This window comes from Phycodurus eques, chromosome 18, assembly GCF_024500275.1.
Source record: "Phycodurus eques isolate BA_2022a chromosome 18, UOR_Pequ_1.1, whole genome shotgun sequence".
NCBI lineage: Eukaryota > Metazoa > Chordata > Actinopteri > Syngnathiformes > Syngnathidae > Phycodurus > Phycodurus eques.
In genome coordinates this window covers 1,479,453-1,500,066 of record NC_084542.1, presented here as the reverse complement: position 1 = coordinate 1,500,066, position 20,614 = coordinate 1,479,453, and the positions used below count along the sequence as shown (strand labels likewise).

The window sequence follows — 20,614 nt, the reverse complement described above, 5'->3', positions numbered from 1 at the left end:
AAAGACAATGAAAATGGCAGAAAGGACTCCACCCGGTGATCGATAGGTGGGTCCAGTCGATGGCGGGGTTGTGCTTCTTGAGGACTAACGGAGTCTTAGGGGAGGGAATGACAAAAAGCTGGATGGTTTCCCGGTGATTGCCTGAGATGAGTAGAGTAAATGGAGCTGTTTGGTGGGTGACAGGGGAGATGAGTCGCCCGTCCAGGGCTGTGACCTTTTTTGAAGAAGGGAGGGGTTCGAGAGGAAGCTGGAGCTGACGTGCTAAACCCTCATGAATAAAACTATTGTCGGCGCCGGAGTCGATGAGAGCGGGAACCCGAGTATTGCAATCAGAGCCCAAGATAAATGAGGAAATAGTCATGCGGGAGGTAGAGATGGGAGAAGTATTAGTTTGGCTCACCACGGCGCTCTCAGTTCTTGGGGAGCCTGGTGTTTTGGTCTCACGTAACATAGCAATCAAGTGGGCTGGTTTTCCACAATAGATAGATAATTGTTGGTTGAAACGGCGCTGATGTTCCTGAGGGTCTAATCTGGTTTTGCTGAGTTGCATGGGCTCACCCAATGCAGTGGGGGGTGATGAGGAGGCGGTCAGGAGTTCAGGATGCGGCGGAATCGTTAACGGCGCTTTGCCCGTGGAGGATCCTCATCGGCGAGCTCACACCCACCTCTGCCGTGCTCTTTCCCGTAAGCGATTGTCTGGTCAGATAGATAACAAAATTAAGTCCTTGAATGAGGAGGGCTCATACCTGGCTGTGAGCTTGTCCTTGAGCAGCTCAGAAAGAAAAAAATACCCCTTAGCGTGGCATCATCCCACCCACACTCACTCGCCAGAATTCTAAACTCTACAGAATAGGACACTGCGGCACTACAACCTTGAGTATGAGTAAGAAGGTGTCGAGTGGCTTCCCTGCCTTGAACAGGGTGGCCGAAGACCTTTTTAAGTCCGGCCGAAAAGGAGTCGAATGACGCGAGTACCGGGGAGGAATTATGCCATTGTGCTGGTTGCCCATTTGGCATCTTTAACACGTAGGAGATTGGTGACAAATGCGACTTTGGATTGTTCGGTAGGTTAGCTCAACGGTTGGAGATTGAATGCTAGGGAGCAATTTAAGAGGAATTGGCCACATGCACCTAAGTCCCCTGAGTAGGGCTCAGGTGGAGGAACGTGAGGCTCTTTGTATAGGTGGTGGGATTGATCGGAGGGTGTGGGCTCGGAAGTAATACTCACGGGGGGGGGTGGCCGGAGTGCATTTGGGAAGATAAGAGGGATACTTATTGGCAGAGGGTCTCATGAATCTCATGAAGAATTTTGTCCTGTCTAGCAATGTGGGCACCTTGGTGGGTGAGCGCTTCCCTTAACGGTTCCGAGGGGTTGCATGGTCCATGAGGGCCTGAGTATTCTGTCACAATACAATCGCATCAATGTTGACTGGACCCAGAAGCAGGCGGAGGAAGTAGTGGAGGTTGGCTTATTATAATAGAGTTAAGGGTAAGTATCTCCAATGTGATGATGTGATGGCGGACCGTGGGGGCAAGGAACGCGCAGGAAACGGTGACGTGAGCAGGTGGAAGAGTTTGGCGGCGTGGCTGGAGAGGACAGTGAGGCGGGGAGCATGGAAGGAGCACTGGGGGCGAAGAAGAACAAGGGGGTAAGTCCAATCGTGGGGGGTGGAGTAGCTTACGTGCAAGAGAGCGAGAGACGGCCTGTGTAACACGGATGAACGTTAATACTCTGGCGCTGAAATCCTGGATCTGGCAGGCTTATATGCAGGCAATGACGAGTGCTGATTAACAATGATTACTGGGGAGAGAGAGAGAGAGATGGTGGGAGAGAGGGGCGTAAAACGCCACCCAAGCTCCAAAAAAGGGACTGCAGGGTACAGAACATGACATTTTGCAGGGACATTATATACTGTATGACAAGATTTTGCCATTGGTTAATGTTGATAGCTTGTTTATCTTTCCAGTTTAACAATATTGTTTTTTCAGCGATTGCTAGAATTGGTTGAGCATGTTTATTTGAAAGATCTATACCTTTTAACTCGCACAATAGACAAAGATGAGGAGAAATTGTAAGCCCATTTGATGCATACTATGTTGCATAATGTGTACTCTATGGAGTACTTTGAACGTTATTAGCTGTAAATTACTGTTCTTTGTCATTGAGAATATATTTCTGCAGATTTGCACCCAATATTCATTGTCAATATACACTGAGAGGTCTAAACAGAATAAGACTACTCACCCTTTGTTGATGTGTGACAAAAGCAACGTGTATAGGGGAGCGGAGAGCGGGAGACTCGCTTAAACACAGGGAGCAAAAGTACTCACACTTTGTATTTAAGTACAAGTACAGTTATTTGCGTCCGTGGAGGTTGAAAAAAAATGAACGCCTATTTTTTACCAAGTAAGGAGTAGACAGCACAGCTATCTGTTTTCAAATGAATGGAGTAAAATTGAAAAGTTATTGGAAAAATAAATATTCGAGTGCAGATATCTGAAAAATTAAAGTACACTAATGAATTGCCACCATTGTCCCATGTATATTAAAACAGAAAATTGCTCCCACCACAGCGCTTCTAATGGTAAACGTGCAGAAGAAAATTACTGCCTGGGAGGTGACTCTCCCATGACTGATGCCAACTTGTTCTTGCTATAGTGTATTAAGCATCAAGGACAGATACAGTATGTGTTTACCACTGTCATATGTTGCACTTAGTTCTGTTTCTGATTCTGTGGTCATCATCATATTTTAAATTTTATCACCAATGATGCCCTTCTGTTTGTGTATTATATATAAAAAAAAAAAAAGATGCAGGATGAATTAGCTTAATATATATATCTTTTTATATATATATATATATATATATATATATATATACCTCAGATAAAGACTGGGAAGACATTCGCAAGATGCCTGAATATCCAACACTTCAGAAAGACTTCAGAAGAACAACGTGAGTGACTTCTGCGGGGCTCTGGCTATTTAAAAGGCCCTGTACACCACATGGTCTCAGTGAATCTGGGGTCCATTACAATTGGTTAAATGAAGCAAAATAAATTTCAACAACCATTCAGAATGAAGGACAAAGTGTTGTTTTTTTTTTTACAGATATGCAAACAGCAGCTTGATCAAATACATGGAGAAACATAAGGTCAAACCAGATAGCAAAGTTTTCCTGTTGGTAAGTGGATCCTGTATATACAGGTACAGACGCACGCATGCACGTACAAACACTCACATGACTACATCAAAAATAAAATACCTAATTGTTGTAACTAAAACATGATATGCTAAGATGAATTTTATTTTTTTCAATATTTTTTCTCAGATTTATGGGATTTACAGGAAAAATGAGTCAATTGACAACACTTAAAAAGGTGACGGTTGACGTTATGGAACTAAAATAGGAGATCATTGTTGAAAATTCTCGACAAAAATTAGCTGCCATCTACGAGGATGATGAAAATGAAACGGGGGCGGACATTTCGGCAGGATAATGATCCAAAACATACTGCTAAGGAAACTCTCAATTGGTTTCAAAGAAAAACAATAAAGCTGCTAGAACGGCCCAGCCAATAACCTGACGTGAAAGCAATTGAAAATCTACGGAAAGAACTGAAACTCAAGGTCCATAAAAGAAGCCCACGGACCCTTCGAGATTTGAAGACTGCTTGTGTGGAGGAATGGGCCAAAATCACACCAGAGCAATGCATGCGACTAGTTTCTCCATAGAGGAGGGGTCTTGAAGCTGACATTGCAAACAAAAGATTTTGTACAAAGTATTCAATAAATACCAGTTGGCATGTTCAATACTTTTCCCCTGTCATTTCACATTATTACACATAACTTAGTTTCTGAGCTTATTTGTTCTACTTTCGTTGTGTGTATGGATTACTTGGGTTGTTCCCAACATCTGGTGAAATGTTCATGTCAATAGCACCTTTGGAAATATACTTGTGAAAAATGGTGACGTGTTAAATCCTTACTTCAGCCGCTGTATATAACTGTCTTAGATAACTCAAGATAATAACAAAAGTATATTGTTGGAGCCTATCCCAGCTAACTGCGGGCAGGAGGCGGGGTACACCCTGAACTGGTTGCCAGCCAATCGCAGGGCACATGTAAACAAACAACCATTCGCACTCACATTCATACCTATGGACAATTTAGAGTCTTCATTAAACCGACCATGCATGTTTTTGTAATGTGGGAGGAAACCGGAGTACCTGAAGAAAACACACACAGGCACGGGGAGAACATGCAAACTCCACACAGACGAGGCCGGATTTTAACCCGGGTCCTCAGAATTGTGAGGCGGATGTGCTAACCAGTCGGCTACCGTGACACCTGTGGAGCCAACGAATAGATCACGAATAGAAGAAATAGAATGCTTGTTTTTTTTCTCTGCTTTCAGCTCCAGAAACTGCTCACTATGGACCCCACCAAAAGAATCACATCAGAACAAGCACTGCAGGACCCCTACTTCCTGGAGGATCCATTACCAACCACTGAGTGAGCCCTAGTAAAACATTTCTAGAGAACTTCCTTTTTCGTGATTTAGTCAAGAACAAAATAGGCCCACTATGATGTAGTCCATGAAGTATAAAGAACGTTTTACATTCATTTACTGGTTAGGTTTATTAGAGCAGTTGACTTTTTACAGTACTTGATTGGTGCAAAAACACAACAGACCTCTATCTCTATCTTATACCTACAGCGTGTTTGCTGGGTGCCAGATCCCATATCCAAAGAGAGAGTTTCTCAATGAAGACGAACCAGAAGAGAAAGCAGAAAAGGTAATTCAAAGTCTGTTTCACCAGGGAAAACCTAATGCATACTGTGTGTCAATTTGATTATTTGTAGAATAATGTATTCACAGCACTTGACTAACAGCAGTTTCCTCTGTCCCCTCATGATAATTTTATAGCATAAAACAAAATGACCCTAGAATTGATGCTAGGATTTTGCCTGTTGTGCAGAAACACAGAGCACCTGGTCGTTGGTAAAATAACACATATTTTACTGCCTCTGATAACAAATGATATCTAATTGTCTTTCAGTGGCATGAAAACTCAGCTTGCGTGCTATGGTATTCTGCAGTGCTGCAATCAGGATGTGAAGTTTACCACCTGACACTAACTTCTTGCGCCTTGTTGTATTGAAAACATATTCCCTGTTCGACAAGTATCAGATGGTGACGTCACCACGGCAGCTAGTTGCCAGCCGTACGTGAGTCTACGTCCAACATTCACCCATCCTCCCTGCTTTCTTGGCTGTTCAAGAATTACCGCGAAGCTAACTTGCTCCGCACATGCTCCAAGCTGGAGCTGGCCTGCTAGCACGGCTTAACACTGCTTTTCCAAGATGCATAGCCACTCCTCTAATGTCACTAATCCTCGCCTCCATGGTGGTGAGGAAGTTATACTTCTGACAAGCATCATTGGAGGACAAGAAATAGCTAACTAATCATGCAAAGCACGAGCTGAAAGAGATATCAGAAGATGGAAAAGCCCTGCAAACCGCAAAGCTAACGTAAAATGTAGTGTAGCAAAACACCAGAAAAAGTGCTTAAGTGGAACAGGAAACTTTAAAACAGAAGTCTGGCTGGAACCAAAAGTAAGAAAATTAATAAGTGTCTAGAATTAAAGTAATACAACAGGTACAAAGCGAGCACAGATGTCTGAAAACCGGAAATGGATGACTTCGTTACTGCAGACGTCAGCCAGGTGAAGGCCATTTTTGTCAAAAGTATATTAAAGTCCCCTCCTTGAGCCGTCACCTTGTCGTGGTGGAGGGGTTTGTGTGTCCCAGTGATCCCAGGAGCTAAGTTGTCTGGGGCTTTATGCCCCTGGCAGGATCACCCATGGCAAACAGGTCCTAGGTGAGGGACCAGACAAAGCATGGCTCAAAGACCCCTAATGATGACGACAAACAATGGACTTCGTTTTGCCTTGCCCGGACGCGGGTCACCGGGGCCCCCCACTGGAGCCAGGTCTGGTGGTGGGTCTCAAAGGCGAGCGCCTGGTGGCCGGGCCCGCACCCATGGGGCCCGGCCGGGCACAACCCGAAAGGGTAACGTGGGTCCCCCTTCCCATGGGCTCACCACCTGTGGGAGGGCAATAGGGGTCGGGTGCAGTGGGAGCTGGGCGGTGGCCGAAGGCAGGGACCTTGGCGATCCGATCCGCGGCGACAGAAGCTGCCTCTAGGGACGTGGAATGTCACCTCTCTGGCAGGGAAGGAGCCCGAGCTGGTGTGTGAGGTCGAGAAGTTCAGGCTAGATATAGTCGGACTCGCCTCCACGCACAGCTTGGGCTCTGGTACCAGTTCTCACGAGAGGGGTTGGACTCTCTTCCACTTTGGAGGTGCCCACGGTGAGAGGCGCCGAGCAGGTGTGGGTACTTATTGCCCCCCGGCTCGGCGCCTGTACGTTGGGGTTCACCCCGGTGGACGAGAGGGTAGCCTCCCTCCGCCTTCGGGTGGGGTGACGGGTCCTGACTGTTGTTTGTGCCTATGCACCAAACAGCAGTTCAGAGTACCCACCCTTTTTGGAGTCCTTGGACGGGGTGCTGGAGAGTAGTCCTACCCACGTTTCCAATCTGTTCAGCAGTGTATTCTGATCTACCATATCAAAAGCCGCACTGAGGTCCAACAAGACCAGAATTGGCACCTTTCCCGAGTCAGTATTCAAGCTTAAATCATTTAGCACTTTGAGAGCAGATTCTGTACTGTAATGAGTTCGGAAACCTGATTGAAATTCATCAGAAAGTCAATTTAAGTTCAAGAAAATGCTGAGTTGATTAAAAATAACTTTCTCAACAATCTTGGCTATGAAAGGGAGATTTGAGATGGGTCTATAGCTTGCTAACATGGAAGCGTACAGCGTTCTATTTTTTAGCAGAGGCTTAATGGCAGCTACTTTAAGAACTTTAGGAAACTCGTCTGACTGAAGAGAGCAATTTATTATTTGCGGAAAATCAGCGACCACAGAGTTCGCAATAGCTTTGAAAAAGTCAGATGGTATTGAGTCAAGACAGCTCGTTGGTGGTTTCACCTGCTGAACCGTTTTCTCTACAGTTTTTTGGTCAACTGTATCAAATTCGGACATGGTAATCGAGTTTTTCCTGGGTGGCTTTAGATGTAGTATAATGTTATCATTTTGCTGATTTGTGCTGATATTTAACCTGATGGATTTAAATTTTTCACTAAAATAACAAGCAAATTCATTGCATTAGGAGTTCTGGAGCTATCTGATTCAGGGGGGTTGTGAGCTCATCAAACACAGAAAACAGAGTGTGAGTATTGTTGAAGTTGTTACTGATGAGTTCAGAAAAGTGTTGCTGTCTCGCCCTAACTCTTGGTTAAAATTACAGACTGTCTGTAGAAGTCATAGTCAATTTGGAGTTTAGTTTTTCTCCACTTACGTTCTGCTTTCCTACACTTTGATTTCGAGGTCTATTACCATCATTGTGCTCCTCCACGGTGTTCTAGGTCGCCTCAAGATAGTCTTAGTTTTAATAGGAGCGATAGCATTCATGACATTTGAGATTTTCCAGGTGAAATTATCCAAATGTTCATCAACTATCTCAGCATTCCCAGTTTCTGGCACCGCTAAGGTCTCCATAAACTTAGTGGCGGGACTCTCATTTATGTACCTTTTCTTCATAAACATCGAGGTTGTCTGAACTTTTGGAAGAATCTGTAATTTTAAAAATACACATAAATGGTCAGAAATAGCCATATCCTTGATGTAAATTGATAGAATTACAACATCCTTAGAGATGACCAAGTCTAATATTTGACCTTGAGTGTGGGTTGGACTCTTAATATGTTGAACGAGGTCAAATGTGTCTGGTATAGCAGAGAGTTCTTTCGATTTTTTTTTTTCCATGTTATTAACATGAATGTTAAAATCTCCCGTTATGACAAAATAGTTGTAGCCAGTACAAATAACTGACAGCAGTTTTGAAAAATCCTCCATACATTTTCTATTGTCTCTTGTAGATCTATAAATTATTAAAACAATAAACTTTGGGTCATCTTTAACTGAAAAACAGAGATATTCAAAAGAGCTAAAATCCAACCAACCATTTTCTGAGCCGCTTCTCCTCACTAGGGTCGCGGGCGTGCTGGAGCCTATCCCAGCTATCATCGGGCAGGAGGCGGGGTACACCCTGAACTGGTTGCCAGTCAATCGCGGGGCACATATAAATAACAACCATTCGCACTCACATTAACACCTACGGGCAATTTAGAGTTGTCAATTAACCTACCATGCATGTTTTTGGGATGTGGGAGGAAACCGGAGTCCCCGGAGAAAACCCACGCAGGCACGGGGAGAACATGCAAACTCCACACAGGCGGGGCCGGGGATTGAACCCCACTCCTCAGAACTGTGAGGCAGACGCTCTAACCAGTCGTCCACCGTGCCGCCAGAGCTAAAATCACCCAGTATAATTTCTTTACACTTAAATAATGGCTGGAAAATAAGAGCAATACCACTACCTTTTTTCCCGATTTTCCCGATGTAATTAATCAACACTGATTTATTTCCCTGACCTGATGTTGAAAAGAGCTAGTCTCGCAGAGATAACTGGAGACAATGGTTTGATAGATTCACATTTTATCCTCACTAAGTTTGTCGTTCTACCTTTTTTGTGCCATATTTCTTTGACCACCTTTCTGTCCCTTGTAATTACAGGGACGAAAAATGCCTGATCTCCATAGGGGTCTGACTTATTCTGGAAAAGATTCCGCAGATATCAGTCAGATTCGCAGATAAGATTCTTCATGGGTGGAGGAGGGGCCCTTTGCATCTTAGTGGACGGTGGTTTCAGGCGAGGGGGGATGGGAGGAAGATCTTCGCGTGGTGTGGGCTGGACTCCATTGTCAATTAAATTCACGGATAGTGCAGTACACACTTCTTTGAGCCACTCACTTAACTCGTTCCCTGCCAATGCCGTCTAAAGACGTCGATGGCGTTTTTTTAACGGGGATGGGTGGGGGAGGGTCTTGTGTGATTGTCAAGCCTCTTGATAACAGAAATCAGCTCACGCCATAAGAATACACAGCCCATGTCTACTGAGGTGCAGTCGTACACAGTTTGTGTCATATGATGGCGATCCAAACTCCAAAAACCTTTTGAACTTTGGGGCATTTTTCACCCAAAATTTGTCCCGACATCAAATTTTACAACTTTTAAAGATTCCCCGAATACAAAATCCCTCCAGCACATTTATGGCTTGTATGCCATAGGTTGAGCATGCCAACAGTGAAACATGCCTGTTGTTTTCTCTGTGCAGCCTCTGAGAGCCCACAGCTCCTCCATCACACTGAAAAACAACAGCTGATCCAATTGTGTTACTGACCTTGCCCTCAGTCAAATGTGGCTGAGCTTGCTGCAGTTTCCTGAAAATGTGACGTTAGTAATTGTGTGTAAAATCCCACCGAAATAGACTGCGTTTTTTTTTTTTCCTGGCTGCTTCTAATGTTCAGTTCGAATTTTTCCAGTTCTCTTTGTTGACATACTCTTTAACTCCTTTACTGCCATTGACGGCTTTTGAAGTCAAATATCCATGTTAACCATGAGGTTGTGCCAGTGAATGAGTTTTAAATATACAGCCATAAAATTGTTGACATTTGTGTGAAAAAGTGGTAAGACTGTTGCAGGTGAGTAGCCCAAAGGATTTCAGACTGGCAGACTTATCATTTTTTTTCAGCTCAGTGCTTGTCTGTTAAGCTGTTGCCCTGTGTGCCTGCAGAACCAGACGCAACAGCACCAGCAGACAACAGGCCAGACTCAGACCCAGAACCAGCAACAAATGGCAGGCCAGCAGGCCCCATCTCAGCAGAACTCAACCCAAACCAATGGCACCTCCGGAGCTACAGGAGCCAACGCTGTCGTGGGTTTACAACATGGACAGGACCAGGGCCCCCCCAATAAAAAAACCCGTATTGGGCCCTCTGGTACCTCTTCGGGCACCGGAGTGCTCCAGTCAGAGTATCAGGTTAGTATCATGGGTCACAGTCAAAAGCTCAAGTTTCGCATTTCAGTTCCTCTTATGTTTTTTGGTGATGGCGGAAAAAGTGGAGTAGCCCATCGCAGAGAAGCAAGGCAGAATAAATCTCAAAAACTGATTTATTTTCAAAAACGCAAATTGGCAAACAAGGCACATGGAAAAATCTAAATACTAAATTAACAAAGTCCCCATAAAACAAGGTTCAAAGTAACAAAGAAACACGAGGGATAAACTCAAAACAACAACATAACATGAGGAGAGAAACGTGACTTACAGCAACAATGATCCGACCAAGACTGAAAGAAACCAGGGAACTAAACACAAGCAAATTAACAAGACAACAAGGCACAACTGGACAAGACACGGGTGGCTGGAGGGAGCTGATTGGTTTCCACAAGATAGAGGGTGGGATGAGAAATGCAGCCCTATGGGGGGCACAAGTCAGTGCAAACTACAGGCCGGTCCCAAGCCCGGATATATGCAGAGGGTTGCGTCAGGAAGGGCATGCAGCTTAAAACCTTGCCAAACAAATATGAGCGTTCATCCAAAGAATTCCATACCGGATCGGTCGTGGCCCGGGTTAACAACGTCCGGCGCCGTCAACCTGCGGGGCGGCGTTGGAAATTCAGCTACTGTGGGTCGAAGTCAAAGAAGAAGAAGAGGAGGTGGAAAGCGGGTTCTTCGGCAGAAAGAGAAGAGGAAAACACAGAGCCTAGAACTGAATGTGGGGACTTTGAATGTTGGGACTATGACAGGAAAATCTCGGGAGTTGGTTGACATGATGATGAGGAGAAAGGTTGATATATTGTGTGTCCAGGAGACCAGGTGGAAAGGCAGTAAGGCTAGAAGTTTAGGGGCAGGGTTTAAATTATTTTACCATGGTGGAGATGGGAAGAGAAATGGAGTCGGGGTGATTTTCAAAGAAGAGTTGGCTCAGAATGTCTTGGAAGTGAAAAGAGTATCAGATCGAGTGATGAGGCTGAAATTTGAAATTGAGGGTGTTATGTGTCATGTGATTAGTGGCTATGCCCCACAGGTAGGATGTGACCTAGAGGTGAAAGAGAAATTCTGGAAGGAGCTAGATGATGTAGTTCTGAGCATCCCAGACAGAGAGAGAGTCGTAATTGGTGCAGATTGTAATGGACATGTTGGTGAAGGTAATAGGGGTGATGAAGAAGTGATGGGTAAGTACGGCATCCAGGAAAGGAACTTGGAGGGACAGATGGTGGTAGACTTTGCATCAAGGATGCAAATGGCTGTCGTGAACACTTTTTTCCCAGAAGAGGAAAAGGACTGGACCACTGCAGCCAAGGTGATCAGAGAAGCAGGCAGGAGAGTACTTGGTGTATCTTCTGGTAGGAAAGGAGAGAAGGAAACTTGGTGGTGCAACCTCGCAGTACAGGAAATCATACAAGGAAAAAGGTTAGCTAAGAAGTGGGACACTGAGAGGACCGAGGAGAGGCGAAAGGAATACATCGTGATGCGACATAGAGCAAAGGTAGACGTGGCAAAGGCCAAACGAGGCATATGATGACATGTATGCCAGGTTGGACACTAAAAAAGGAGAAAAGGATCTATCCAGGTTGGCCAGACAGAGGGATAGAGATGGGAAGGATGTGCAGCAGGTTAAGGTGATTAAGGATAGACATGGAAATATGTTGACTAGTGCCAGCAGTGTGCTTGCTAGATGGAAAGAATACTTCGAGGAGTTGATGAATAAGGAAAATGAGAGCAAAGGGCGAGTAGAAGAGGCAAGTGTGGTGGACCAGGAAGTGGCAATGATTAGTAAGGGGGAAGTTAGAAAGGCATTAAAGAGGATGAAAAATGGAAAGGCAGTCGGTCCTGATAACATTCCTGTGGAGGTATGGAAGCATCTAGGAGAGGCGGCTGTGGAGTTTTTGACCAGCTTGTTCAATAGAATTCTAGTGCGTGAGAAGATGCCTGAGGAATGGAGGAAAAGTGTGCTGGTGCCCATTTTTAAGAACAAAGGTGATGTGCAAAGCTGTGGCAACTATAGAGGAATAAAGTGGATGAGCCACACAATGAAGTTATGGGAAAGAGTAGTGGAGGCTACGATCAGGACAGAAGTGAGTATTTGCGAGCAACAGTATGGTTTCATGCCTAGAAAGAGTACCACAGATGCATTATTTGCCTTGAGGATGTTGATGGAAAAGTACAGAGAAGGTCAGAAGGAGCTACATTGTGTCTTTGTAGATCTAGAGAAAGCCTAAGGCAGAGCAGAGTACCCAGAGAGGAACTGTGGTACTGCATGCGGAAGTCTGGCGTGGCAGAGAAGTATGTTAGAATAATACAGGACATGTACGAGGGCAGCAGAACAGCGGTGAGGTGCGCTGTAGGTGTGACAGAGGAGTTTAAGGTGAAGGTGGGACTGCATCAGGGATCAACCCTGAGCCCCTTCCTGTTTGCAGTGGTAATTGATAGGCTGACAGATGAGGTTAGACTGGAATCCCCGTGGACCGTGATGTTTGCAGATGACATTGTGATCTGCAGTGAAAGCAGGGAGCAGCTGGAGGAACAGTTAAAAAGATGGAGGCATGCACTGGAAAGAAGAGGAATGAAGATTAGCCGAAGTAAACCAGAATATATGTGCATGAATGAGAGGGGTGGTGGGGGAAGAATGAGGCTACAGGGAGAAGAGATAGCAAGGGTGGAGGACTTGAAATACTTGGGGTCAACCGTCCAGAGCAATGGTGAGTGTGGTCAGGAAGTGAAGAAACGGGTCCAAGCAGGTTGGAAGGAAGGTGTCAGGTGTGTTATGTGACAGAAGAGTCTCTGCTAGGATGAAGGGCAAAGTTTATAAAACAGTAGTGAGGCCAGCCATGATGTATAGATTAGAGGCAGTGGCACTGAAGAGACAACAGGAAGCAGAGCTGGAGATGGCGGAAATGAAGATGTTGAGGTTCGCTCTTGGAGTGACCAGGTTGGATAAAATTAGAAATGAGCTCATCAAAGGGACGGCCGAGGTTCGATGTTTTGGAGACAAAGTTAGAGAGCGCAGACTTCAATGGTTTGGACACGTCCAGAGGAGAAATAGTGAGTATGTTGGTAGAAGGATGAGGAGGATGGAGCTGCCAGGCAAGAGAGCGAGAGGAAGACCAAAGAGAAGGTCGATGGATGTCGTGAGGGAAGACATGAGGGTAGTTGGTGTTCGAGAGGAGGATGCAGGAGATAGGCTTACATGGAAAAGGATGACGCGCTGTGGCGACCCCTGACGGGACGAGCCGAAAGGAAAAGAAGAAGAAGAAGAGGGTGGGATGAGAACAAGTGGAGACGAAAACCAAACGAGTAGACAGGATATGAACATGTGACCCAGGAGAATTTGACCAAACAAAATTTTACCAAATTAAATCTAATCAAAACTGGGGTTGGGCATCGTTTTAATTTGAGCGATTCCGGTTCCAAACGATTCCCGATTCCGATTCTTTTCGGGGGTTGGGTCAAAAAAGTTTGCATGGTTTAAATAAAGGGTGTCCAAATTTTGAACATCCATTTTCTTAGAAGTCCGCAGCATAGACTAAAATTAACATTTGACTCGAGGTTCTTCATAACCAGTGTCAATATCAAACCTATGAACTAAAACGCAATGTGTGTGGAATTAACCCAATTGTCTTAATATGTATTTATTAATGTTTCAGCTAAAAGTTAAATATAGCATTGTTAAAATCGTTATTTGAGACTGTTTTATCACGTCAAATTGTATATAAGTGCAAGTTTTAACTTGACTTCCTGTTTTAAGCCTTCATCCTGTCCGTCACACCTAACAGAGTATTTAGGCTAGTAGAGTGAGTTTTGCGTTGAGCTTTGCACCAATGGTGCAGGGAGAGGGGTGGGGGAGTTTCTAAGTCCTGCCTCATCTCATTCCTCATTCGTTCCTCCGATTGTTTGGTTGACCCTGATGTTGCAATTATGTATGAAATAAGAATTGTAATTAATTTAGGATAATGTAATAAGCCGGGAGCGGCGTGACTTTCGGTTTATCGTAATTTTGATTTAATTGTTAAAAATCAAACTAATGTCTCGAAAAGGGCACCGCGTCAAATTTTTCAAGTTTACCTTTAGGCGAAATGACAACAAACCTTTTTAATCAGTCTCAGAATCTGGAGGTTGCTACACTCTACGACATTTTGAGTCCTAGGTTACAGAGGTTTACTTAAATTCAGAACACACACAAAATACGACCACGAGTGGAATTTTATGGTATATTTAATGAAGCACACAACTACAACAAGAACATAACACTAAGGGTAAATGAAAGGAAGAAAATAAGGCGTACGAAAATGGAAAAGAGGGCATCATCTGTGGTCGCAGGGCTAAGATAAATGAGCGTGTGAGCGTTTAATGCGTTGAGTCAGAGCGAGAGAAGGCAAAGTTGGGATTTCGTACGAAGCCAGTAATTTCCCCACAATTATTACGCACTGATGTTGTACATCATAGTAAGGATTGCGGTGTCGACTCACGAACGGAGATCAGCTGGTCTTTGGGGTGGGCTTCCTCCGGACCTCAGGCAGAAACGAAGAAGGTTCGGTTGAAGAAAAACCAGATGCACAAAATTAAAGAAATAGGAAAGGAAAATTATTGTCCCGTTTGGGATGCGCTCATAACTTCCCTGCCGATTGACCTGGTGGCGGGCCAAGCTCTGGCCCTCAGAGGCGTGCGGGATCCGTCCAGGATGCAGCTGCTCGTTGAGGCCCCGCCGACCGATCGTGGCTATGGAAAGCAATCGGAGCCGCATGGTCGACTTCTTGGATCGAAAACGCCGCCAGCTTGGTTGCGGCGGGCGTTCGTGCACATGGTGGCACCCGGAGATGCCCGAGGACAAAAAGGGAACAAAAAGAAGGGGGCGGGGTGGCTGTAGGCGAGCTAGCAGCACAGCTACCGGAGGCGAGCTACCAGCACAGAAGGAAAAAGAAGCCTCAACTCAACTCAGCTCAACTCTTCTCCAACTCCAACTCTCTGAGAAAGGTGTGAGTTTAGAGTTAAATACCCCCGGGGCGGGGTGTAGGAAGAGGGAGTGCCGACTTGGAGAAGACCACGCCCACCAGCCTGAATCTTGTCTACAAATTTGAGTAAATAGGTTTTAAAATTAGATTCATCTCAAACACTCCCAACTTTGTACTCTCACGCATAGAATCATTGTTTAAACTTTGGTCGTGGCAGATGGGTTGCTTATTGTTCAATACAACATTTCGTAGGCGGCACGGTGGCCGACTGGTTAGAGCGTCAGCCTCACAGTTCTGAGGACCCGGGTTCAATCCCCGGCCCCGCCTGTGTGGAGTTTGCATGTTCTCCCCGTGCCTGCGTGGGTTTTCTCCGGGCTCTCTGGTTTCCTCCCACATCCCAAAAACATGCATGAATTGGAGACTCTAAATTGCCTGAAGGCATGACTGTGAGTGCGAATGGTCGTTTGTTCCTATGTGCCCTGTGATCGGCTGGCAACCAGTACCCCGCCTCCTGCCCGATGACAGCTGGGATAGGCTCCAGCACCCCCGCGACCCTAGTGAGGAGAAGCGGCTCAGAAAATGGATGGATGGACAACATTTCGTACATGATTTCAAATCATGAACCGCTTTCAAAATCATGCAGAGGACCTGTCAAAGTGAGAATGGGGACACAGACACCAAGGCATACGTTTGGAATATTTCTACAGAGTTTGCAAGGTATAAAAAACTGACATTTTATCTTCTGCTAACAAACATCAGAGGCACGTCAACAAGTTCTGGCGCTTGCAGTTCCTCTCAACGCCAATGGGTGGAGCCTCACGCGCATCGGTGGATATTAACCATATAGTCTTCCCCAACCACTTGGTCCGGGAAGGGGTCTTTTGAAGACAGGAATCAAGATTTGACGGGAAGCTGCTAATTAGGTTAAGGTCCATTTGACGTACACCAGGCATTGTCCTAGTCGCTGTCTTACAGTAGGGCAGCATGGGGGTTCTCAGGTGGTCACGAGTCTCTGTGATGCCTCAAAGTTGCGGCATGCATGTCGGCGACGCTGATGAATCCTTATGCGCCTCGTGTCGCCTTATCTCTTGTTCCTCCTATTGTTTGGGAACAACTGCAGAGTCCTGCACTGTTTGTCCTTCAGGTGTGTCAACAAGGCCAATGTTTTCCTTTCGGGCCGCTGAATGACGTACACAGTAAAAATGTTGGCTGCCAATAACCCCTTAACCCCTTGTCTATATAGACAGAAACCGTCTGCCTTGTAAAGATGTCTGCGCTCACAAAAAAATGCAGAAATTGTCGATGAAACTTACGGATAGTGCAGTACACACTTCTTTGAGCCATTTATTTAATTAACTGAGCCCATTGAAACGCTCATCTCCAACTCGTACCATTGGGAGAGGTCCACTTATGAAAACTCAGCATCTAAACATTGCACTTTTGTTAGGAGATCAATGAAATCTCGCTTCAGGACCTCTGATCGTTGCTTGACAACATCCAGGGCCCCTGTGTGTATAATGACAGATTTCACAATTGGGTGCTCATTAGTGATCTCTAGGATTTTTTTAGAGATCAGACACCATGTCACTGGTAAAACACCGAACATTGGTGGTGTTCTCACTGCAAAAACCTTTCACTTCCTTGACAGCTCCATCACCAACTTAACATTTGGGGTGCCATTTTTTTTTTTTGGTATGATTTAGTTCCATACCTTTCAGTGGTAGTAGGGGATAAGCATTCTTGACCAGGGTCTTGTAAAAGTGGCTCAAATCTATTTGTAAGTCTGATGTCAATGTTTTGCATTGACTCGCGTCCTTTTTTCTTTCCCTTCGCTGTAGCGACCGTCCACGGCCGCTCTCTCGGGGTTGAAGAAGCACGCAACGCAGGCCAGCTGGATTCCTGGTAATCTGCTGGTGTTGTGTCCTCCCATTTAGATGCTGTCCCATATCTTTGGGCTTTGCTCCCAGTAAATTCCAGGGAGAACTGCTGGATGATCCATTACCGTTTTCACAGTCCACATCCGTCCTCTTTGTTCAGCTAAGTGGCTGTCTGTTAGCACGCTTCTACTCACCATTTTGAGACATCGGTAGAGTGGTTTCCTTCCCCGACTGCCCATTTACATCCACATACACTTCAAGACGGTGGATTTCGGTTTCCATGACAGCCATCTTTTGTAGCAGTTTGTGATCGTCCATCCATCCATCCATTTTCTGCCGCTTATCCGGGTCGGGTCGCGGGGGCAGTAGCTTTAGCAGGGACGCCCAGACTTCCCTCTCCCCAGCCACTTCATCCAGCTCTTCCGGAGGGATCCCGAGGCGTTCCCAGGCCAGCCGAAGGACGTAGTCTCTCCAGCGTGTCTTAGGTCGTCCCCGGGGTCTCCTCCCGGTGGGACGTGCCCGGAACACTTCACCAGGGAGGCGTCCGGGAGGCATCCGAATCAGATGCCCCAGCCACCTCATCGGGCTCCTCTCAATGCGGAGGAGCAGCGGCTCTACTCTGAGATGCTCCCGGATGACCGAGCTTCTCACCCTATCTCTAAGGGAGAGCCCGGACACCCTGCGGAGGAAACTCATTTCATCATCAGCATCAGCAAAAAACAGAGATGCAATACTGAGGCCACCAAACCGGACCCCCTCTTCGCCTTGGCTGCGCCTAGAAATTCTGTTCATAAGGTGACAAAGGGCAGCCTTGGCGGAGTCCAACCCTCACCGGTAAAGAGTCCGACTTACTGCCGGATATGCAGACCAAACTCTGACTCCGGTCGTACAGGGACCGAACAGCCCGTATCAGGGGGTTCGGTACCCCATACTCCTGAAGCACCCTCCACAGGACTCCCCGAGGGACACGGTCGAACGCCTTCTCCAAGTCCACAAAACACATGTAGACTGGTTGGGCGAACTCCCATGCACCCCCGAGGATCCCTGCCGAGGGTGTAGAGCTGGTCCACTGTTCCACGGCCAGGACGAAAACCACACTGCTCCTCCTGAATCTGGGATTCGACTTCCCGACGGACCCTCCTCTCCAGCACCCCTGAATAGACCTTACCAGGGAGGCTGAGCAGTGTGATCCCCCTGTCGTTGGAACACACCCTCCGGTCCCCCTTCTTAAAAAGGGGGACCACCACCCCAGTCTGCCAATCCAGAGGCACTGTCCCCGATGTCCACGTGATGTTGCAGAGGCGTGTCAACCAGGACAGCCCCACAACATCCAGAGCCTTTAGAAACTCCGGGCGAATCTCATCCACCCCCGGGGCCCTGCCACCGAGGAGCTTTTTAACTACCTCGGTGACCTCAAACCCAGAGATAGGAGAGCCCGCCTCAGAGAACCCACACTCTGCTTCCTCATGGGAAGGCGTGTGGGTGGAATTGAGGAGGTCTTCGAAGTATTCTCCCCACCGACTCACAACGTCCCGAGTCGAGGTCAGCAGCGCCCCGTCCCTACTATACACAGTGTTGGTGGTGCACTGCTTTCCTCTCCTGAGACGTCGGATGGCGGACCAGAATTTCCTCGAAGCCGTCCGGAAGTCTTTCTCCATGGCCTCACCGAACTCCTCCCATACCCGAGTTTTTGCTTCAGCGACCACCAGAGCTGCATTCCGCTTGGCCACCCGGTACCCATCAGCTGCCTCAGGAGTCCCACAGGCCAAAAAGGTCCAATAGGACTCCTTTTTCAGCTTGACGGCATCCCTCACCGTTGGTGTCCGGGGATTGCCGCCACGACAGGCACCGACCACCTTACGGCCACAGTTGCGGTCGGCCGCCTCAGCAATGGAGGCGTGGAACATGGTCCACTCGGACTCGATGTCCCCAGCCTCACCCGGAACATGAGCAAAAGTTCTGTCGGAGGTGGGAGTTGAAACTCCTTCTGACAGGGGATTCTGCCAGACGTTCCCAGCAGACCCTCACAATACGTTTGGGCCTGCCACGTCGGACCGGCATCTTCCCCCACCATCGGAGCCAACTCACCACCAGGTGGTGATCAGTTGACAGCTCTGCCACTCTCTTCACCCGAGTGTCCAAGACATGTGGCCGCAAGTCCGATGACACGACCACAAAGTCGATCATCGAACTGCGACCTAGGGTGTGTCCTGGTGCCAAGTGCACGTGTGGACACCCTTATGCTTGAACATGGTGTTCGTTATGGACAATCCATGACCAGCACAGAAGTCCAATAACAGAACACCGCTCGGGTTCTGATCGGGGGGGCCGTTCCTCCCAATCACGCCCTTCCAGGTCTCACTGTCATTGCCCACGTGAGCATTGAAGTCCCCCAACAGAACAATGGAGTCCCCAGCGGGGGCGCTTTCCAGCACCCCCTCCAAGGATTCCAAAAAGGGTGGGTACTCTGAACCGCTGTTTGGTGCATAGGCACAAACAACAGTCAGGACCCGTCCCCCCACCCGAAGGCGGAGGGAGGCTACCCTCTCGTCCACCGGGGTGAACACCAACGTACAGGCACAGGGTCGGGGGGCAATAAGTATACCCACACATGCTCGGCGCCTCTCACCGTGGGCAACTCCAGAGTGGAAGAGAGTCCAAGCCCTTTCGAGAGGACTGGTACCAGAGCCCAAGCTGTGTGTGGAGGCGAGTCCGACTATATCTCGTCGGAACTTCTCGACCTCACACACCAGCTCGGGCTCCTTCCCTGCCAGAGAGGTGACATTCCTTGTTGCTGGTCTCGTTGCTAATAGCAGGCTTGTGCCAATTAGCAGGCCATGCTCATGTAATCGTAAGGGGTTATCAAAAAAATATTGGAATATGGCAACAACTGACTATCTACAAAAAAAGTACAGTCCCATAAGTTAAAAAATATCCAGGAGTCGCTTCTTCTAATTTCTTTGGAAGAAGAAAAACAAGCTTATCAACATGAAAAATGTAAACAGGGGCGAAGCAAGCAGAGCGAGCAGAATATCGTCTGAACTGTATGAGAGCGTCTGTCGTGTAAATATGCATATTTTTGGCATCTTGTGATTTTGAAACGTGAACATAGGTGACAACAATTATTGAATGGGGGATTCTGCTTATAAAGATCAAATGTAGAATTTTCTCCTGATTTGGTGTGAACACAAAAGACGTGGCAGATTTAGATTGAATGCCGAAATCCAGCCAATATAGACTAATGCGAGCCAATTGCGACTTGTGTTTGTGAAGTCTGTCCATGAAAGATTTGGAGTGATCTTTGATTGCTGCCAATATCCACAGGTAGAACTTTTAAGAACCCTTTGAACAGTTTGACTCTGCCTGTGTGATATTCCCCTACTGTCAAACTACTACTACTCCAACTCCTGTAGCAAAATATTGACATCGTCAATCAAAAGTGAGCTTTTTTTTTTTCATCTTTGAAAGAGCAGAATGTTTTCATATAGTTCTTGATTGTGGAAGCAGTTTATTGCTCAGTGTTTTTCTCAATGTCTTTATGTCTCAGGTGTCAATTTGTGTCGAGCCAAACATGAGGTGCCTCAGAATAGCTGTAGAGTCGTTAGTTGGTCAGACTACATGAGTAACTCTATTCCATCCGTACAGTACAGCGCATCCATATACAGTAGGTTGCATAAAGGCATGCTGCATGTGGCTCATGTTAGCTATCAGCTACCAGCAGATCTTATTATTATTATTGATTGACGTAGCCAACGC

The 20,614-nt window shown here is 46.6% G+C and overlaps 1 protein-coding gene across 6 annotated transcripts in view; it reads left to right on the top strand.

The window, feature by feature from the left end:
• Window positions 1-20,614, top strand: part of cdk19 (cyclin dependent kinase 19) — a 73,524-nt gene that overhangs the window by 48,849 nt on the left and 4,061 nt on the right. For 5 of the 6 annotated variants that reach the window (XM_061703853.1, XM_061703856.1, XM_061703854.1 and 2 more), the window contains 6 exons: window positions 2,888-2,957; window positions 3,113-3,185; window positions 4,419-4,516; window positions 4,722-4,800; window positions 9,763-10,008; window positions 16,820-16,883. In XM_061703853.1, the coding sequence (XP_061559837.1) occupies window positions 2,888-2,957; window positions 3,113-3,185; window positions 4,419-4,516; window positions 4,722-4,800; window positions 9,763-10,008; window positions 16,820-16,883 (630 nt within the window). The remainder of the gene's footprint in view (window positions 1-2,887; window positions 2,958-3,112; window positions 3,186-4,418; window positions 4,517-4,721; window positions 4,801-9,762; window positions 10,009-16,819; window positions 16,884-20,614) is intronic. The other variant, XM_061703855.1, reaches the window with a different exon arrangement.